The sequence below is a fragment of the Sinocyclocheilus grahami genome, unplaced genomic scaffold, assembly GCF_001515645.1.
Source record: "Sinocyclocheilus grahami isolate Dianchi unplaced genomic scaffold, SAMN03320097.WGS_v1.1 scaffold1110.1, whole genome shotgun sequence".
Classification (NCBI taxonomy): domain Eukaryota; kingdom Metazoa; phylum Chordata; class Actinopteri; order Cypriniformes; family Cyprinidae; genus Sinocyclocheilus; species Sinocyclocheilus grahami.
The window spans coordinates 293408-298365 of NW_015506289.1; the positions used below are offsets into that span (position 1 = coordinate 293408).

Genomic DNA, 4958 nt, shown 5'->3' on the forward strand with positions numbered 1-4958 from the left:
TTGCGTTGAAGAAAAGTAGATTTTTGTTTGTATATGCTGTCAATTATAGTTCTTAGAAAGAAAATCGGAATCGGCAAAAATCGGCAGATCACACTAATGAAAAAATCGGAATCGGCCAAGAAAACTGCAATCAGTGCATCTCTAATATGCATGCATGTGTTTGTATTTATATATACAGTGGGTACGGAAAGTATTCAGACCCCCTTAAATTTTTCACTCTTTGTTATATTGCAGCCATTTGCTAAAATCATCGAAAAAATCGGAAATCGGAATCGGCCAAGAAAACTGCAATCGATGCATCTCTAATATGCATGCATGTGTTTGTATTTATATATACATCATAAATATACACAGTACACACTCATATATTATGTAAACAAAAACTTTTATTTTGGATGTGATTAATCATGTGACAGCACTAACTATATGTATATATACTATTTTAGTTTTTGTAAATATTTTTAGTTAGTTTAGTTATGTTGTAATTTTGGTTTTGCCTTTTTAAAAATATATCTGCAGTTTTTATTCATTAGTTTTAGTTTATTTAAACCAAATGAAAATGGGAAATTAAATAATTGCTGAAATAGCTGAAATAATCATTTTAATATTTAGTTTAATAAATAATTTTTAATTTTATTTCAGTTAACATTTATTTCCAGTAACAGATATGTTTTTATTAATTTTTGTTATTTTACATTAAATCGCCTACCCCATACAAACAGTGACACATATGTGGATGTATGGACAAAATGTATAAAATATGGTTTTCATTGACGGTAATCAATACTAAATTCAGAATTAATAACTTTTTCAGGTGATAAGTGGCGATAAACCGCTTCTTGACTCGTTTTGAGTCACTCTAAACAGATAATTGAATCGATGAGCTGTTGACTTGAGAATCACCGCAATGGCATCAGTCTGAAGCCCGAATGAATCATTTAGTGCGAGTTGTGAACCGATTCACTGAAAAGAATCTGCTCATTCATGAAATGGATGTTGCTCTTGTGTCTAGCGGGTGGTGTTTTAAAAAATGTTTTTTTATCGAAACAAGAGTGAGTGTTTCAGCATGAAATGTTTAAGTTTTGATCATTTATGTGTGTGTGTGTGTGTGTGTACTGGTGTGCTATAGACATAACACAGCATCTTATGTAGACATGAAATGTTGAATTCTGTGTGTGTGTGTGTGTGTGTGTGTTTGTCAGAAGTGGAGTTTGTGTTTCCTGTGGAGTTCCTGTGGAGTCTCTGCTTATCAGCTCCAAACACACATACACACACACACTGTATATTTTGTGCTGAAACTGCAGCGTATCTCTCCATCCATTCGCTTTCCATTATCCTATAGCTCACACACACACTTTATTTTTCCTTGTCTCCATCTGCTGCTGTTTTCCTCTGATCAGTTGTGACCAATGTGACATGTTGTTCTTTGTGTGAGATTATCAGCAAATGACACATGAAATCCATCGAGAGACACACGCAGAAACATACACACGCAGACACACACACACACACGCAGACACACACACAGACACACACACACGCAGACACACACACACACGCAGACACACACACAGACACACACACATACATACACACACGCAGACACACACACACGCAGATACACACACAGACACACACACACACAGACACACACACATACACACACACACAGTCACAGAGCTGTCATTGTGCTGCTGTCCTGTAGAATAACAGACTGTTACCTACGCCAACATCTGCTAAATGTGATTGGTTGTGCTGACTAATGTGAGACACACACACACACACTGATATATGAGCTTCAGTACAGAACATACGACACATTCAGAGGTCAAGGACGGATATCGATTAGTAAGCAAATCAATGAAGACAAATCGATGATACATCTCTTTTATTTTCTGCCCTGGTCAAACAAACAAACAAACAGCACTGCAACAACTCCAGAAACACTGACTTTATTGGTTATTTTGATAAGGAATAAATATTGTAACAAACTCTTACAGTCATTCTTATGGAATGTTCCGGGTTTAATTCTATAAACAGAATTAAACTGTTGCCTAATATCCATTAACACAGAAAATCATTTCAACTTGCTCTTCAGTTTTTTAGAACGACAGTGCAGTTCAAATACTTTGCAAACATTGTGTATTTTAATGTTTGCTGCTACTTTTATGTTTACTATATAAAATGATTTTTTTTTATTGCTGTTGATAAAACTTGCATTGAACCCAGAGCCTTACTTTTAAGTTTCATTGTGTTTAGCAAGGTTATTTTTTATTTATTTTTTTATTTCATGATCACTTATTTTATTTCTGTAATTTTTCTGTAATATTTTATTTATTTATTTAATTTAGTTATATTTTTCTTAATGAACATGTTTAGTTGTTATAGTTAGAGAAAAATTAACTGAATTTATTTGTTATCAAGAACAAATTTTGCTGAATTTATTTTATTTTTTAAGTTTAGTTGTTAAAGAAAATTTGCTTTTTTATATTTATTATTAATTTATTTTTACATTTAGTTGTTATAGTTAAAGAACAAAATTGAGTTTGATTTTTGCATTTAGTTGTTAAAGAACCAACTTTGTGCTGAATTTATTTGATTGTTTAATTGTTAAAGAACAAAATTTGCTGAATTTGATTTTAGTTATAGTTAACAAAATGTATTTTTATTTCTAAGTTGAGTTTTTAACATTTACTGATTTTTTTACGTTTAGTTGTTATAGTTAAAGAACAAAATTAGCTGAATTTATTAGATTTTTTACATTGTTATTAAAGAGCAAAATTAGCTGAACTTAAATTTATTTTTAAGTTTAGATAAAATTAGCTGAATTAGATTTTTACATTTTGGTTGTTAAAGAACATTTTTTTTACATTTAAAGAACATAATTTGCTGAATTTATTAGATTTTTTTATGTTTAGTTAAAGAAACAAAAATTGTTGAATTTATTTCATTTTTGTGTAATTGTTAAAGAACAATTTTTTCTGAATTTATTTGGTGTTTAAGTTTATGTAAAAGACAAACAAACAAAAAATCAGGTGAAATTTATTTGACTCTTACGTTTAGTTGTTATAGTTAAGAGCAAAATGTACTGAATTTCTCCCTTAATATTCCATATATATGTGTTGTCAGGTGCTGAAGTTTTCTCCAGGTCCGAATTTCTACAAGAAGAAAACACATGCTCACTGGGCTCTGGAGGAGATTTACCTGCAGCATCATGAGAGATGTGACTGTGTGTGTCAGTCCAGACCACCGCGATGAACACACACACACACACACACACACACACTCACTCTCGCACTCTCACTGTACTCCATTCAGACATACATCTTCAGGTCATACTTCCACATAAACAAAAACCCTATTAACAACACAAGACACACACACTCGTCTTCAGTTTTCTGTCCAGCGTTGGGAGACTCTCTGACATGTAGCTTCTGTTTCTATTTTATTTTTATGGTTTAGATGTTATTGTGTCCAGTAAAGTCACATGGAACTCACCAATGGAATAATATTAATGAGGCTTTTGCTCTCTGAGACCAATTAGAAGTCAGAGCTCCCTGAGGGAGCGGATCCTCCACCAATCTGATCCAATCCAGTGTTATTTATTAAAAGAACTGTCTTTGACTTTTTATATCTGTGATCATGCTGTTGTATGTGGCTTTTGTTTTCATATTCTCTTTCTTGTCTGAGCTCATTTCACTAAAAACTCATTTCAAAATTAATTTCACCCCAAAATTAAAAGAAAGAAACGTTGTTTAAATTAGATTTTAAAAAGCCTACTTTTAGGTCTGATATTTTTTGTTTGCATTAATTTATGACAAATAAATAAACTCATTTAACCACTATGGAAGCCTGTTTCCACCTTAAAGACATGATTCTGTAAGTTTTTACAAAAACTTCTCAATGGATTAGCATGTCATATTAATGTGAAATTTTCTCATGATTGAGTTACTGTTGTAAACATGAAAATTCGTTATTATGAAAAAGTTTTGAATTTTTAGGGAAAACAGTCATTATTACATGAAATTTCACAAGTTGTTATTATGAGAAAGTTTTGAAATTTTAGGGAAAACTAAACCATTATTACATAAAAATTTCTCAAGTCGTTATTATGAGAAAGTTTTGAATTTTTAGGGAAAACAGTCATTATTACATAAAAATTTCTCAAGTCGTTATGAGAAAGTTTTGAATTTTTAGGGAAAACCAAGTCATTATTACATAAAAATTTCTCAAGTTGTTATTATGAGAAAGTTTTGAATTTTTACGGAAAACTAAGTCATTACCTGAAATTTCTCAAGTCGTTACGGAATTTTTACGGAAAACTAAGTCATTATTACATAAAAATTTCTCGAGTCGTTATTATGAGAAAGTTTTGAATTGTCACGGAAAACTATGTCATTATTACATAAAAATTTCTCAAGTCGTTATTATGAGAAAGTTTTGAATTTTTAGGCAAAGCAGTCATTATAACAAACATTTCTCAAGTCGTTATTATGAGAAAGTTTTGAATTGTCACGGAAAACTATGTCATTATTACATGAAATTTCTCAAGTCGTTATTATGAGAAACTTTTGAATTTTAATTAGAAACTAAGTCATTATTACATAAAAATTTCTCAAGTCGTTATTATGAGAAAGTTTTGAATTTTTATGAGAAATTAAGTCATTATTACGTGTTTTTAAGTCATTATTATGATACACTTTTGAATTTTTACGAGAAAGTTTGTCATTATTACATGAAATTTTAAATCAAGAAATTTCAGAATTTTTTTCATTACATGAAATTTCTCAAGTCATTGTGAGTTTTGAATTTTTACGAGAAACTAATTATTACGTGAATTTTTCTCATGTCATTATTGTGAGAAATATTAGAATTTTTATGAGAAACTAAGCGATTACATTAAATTTTCTCAAAGTCATCATGAGAAAGGTTTTTATTATTATGATACAGAATCACAT

At 30.5% G+C, this 4958-nt stretch overlaps 1 protein-coding gene across 2 annotated transcripts in view; it reads left to right on the forward strand.

Moving 5' to 3' along the window:
- Positions 1-3752, forward strand: part of pdgfd (platelet derived growth factor d) — a 37330-nt gene extending 33578 nt beyond the window's left edge. For both annotated transcript variants that reach the window (XM_016252462.1, XM_016252463.1), the window contains exon 7: positions 3130-3752. In XM_016252462.1, the coding sequence (XP_016107948.1) occupies positions 3130-3258 (129 nt within the window). In that variant the 3' untranslated portion in view covers positions 3259-3752. The remainder of the gene's footprint in view (positions 1-3129) is intronic.
- The last annotated feature ends 1206 nt before the right edge of the window (positions 3753-4958 follow it).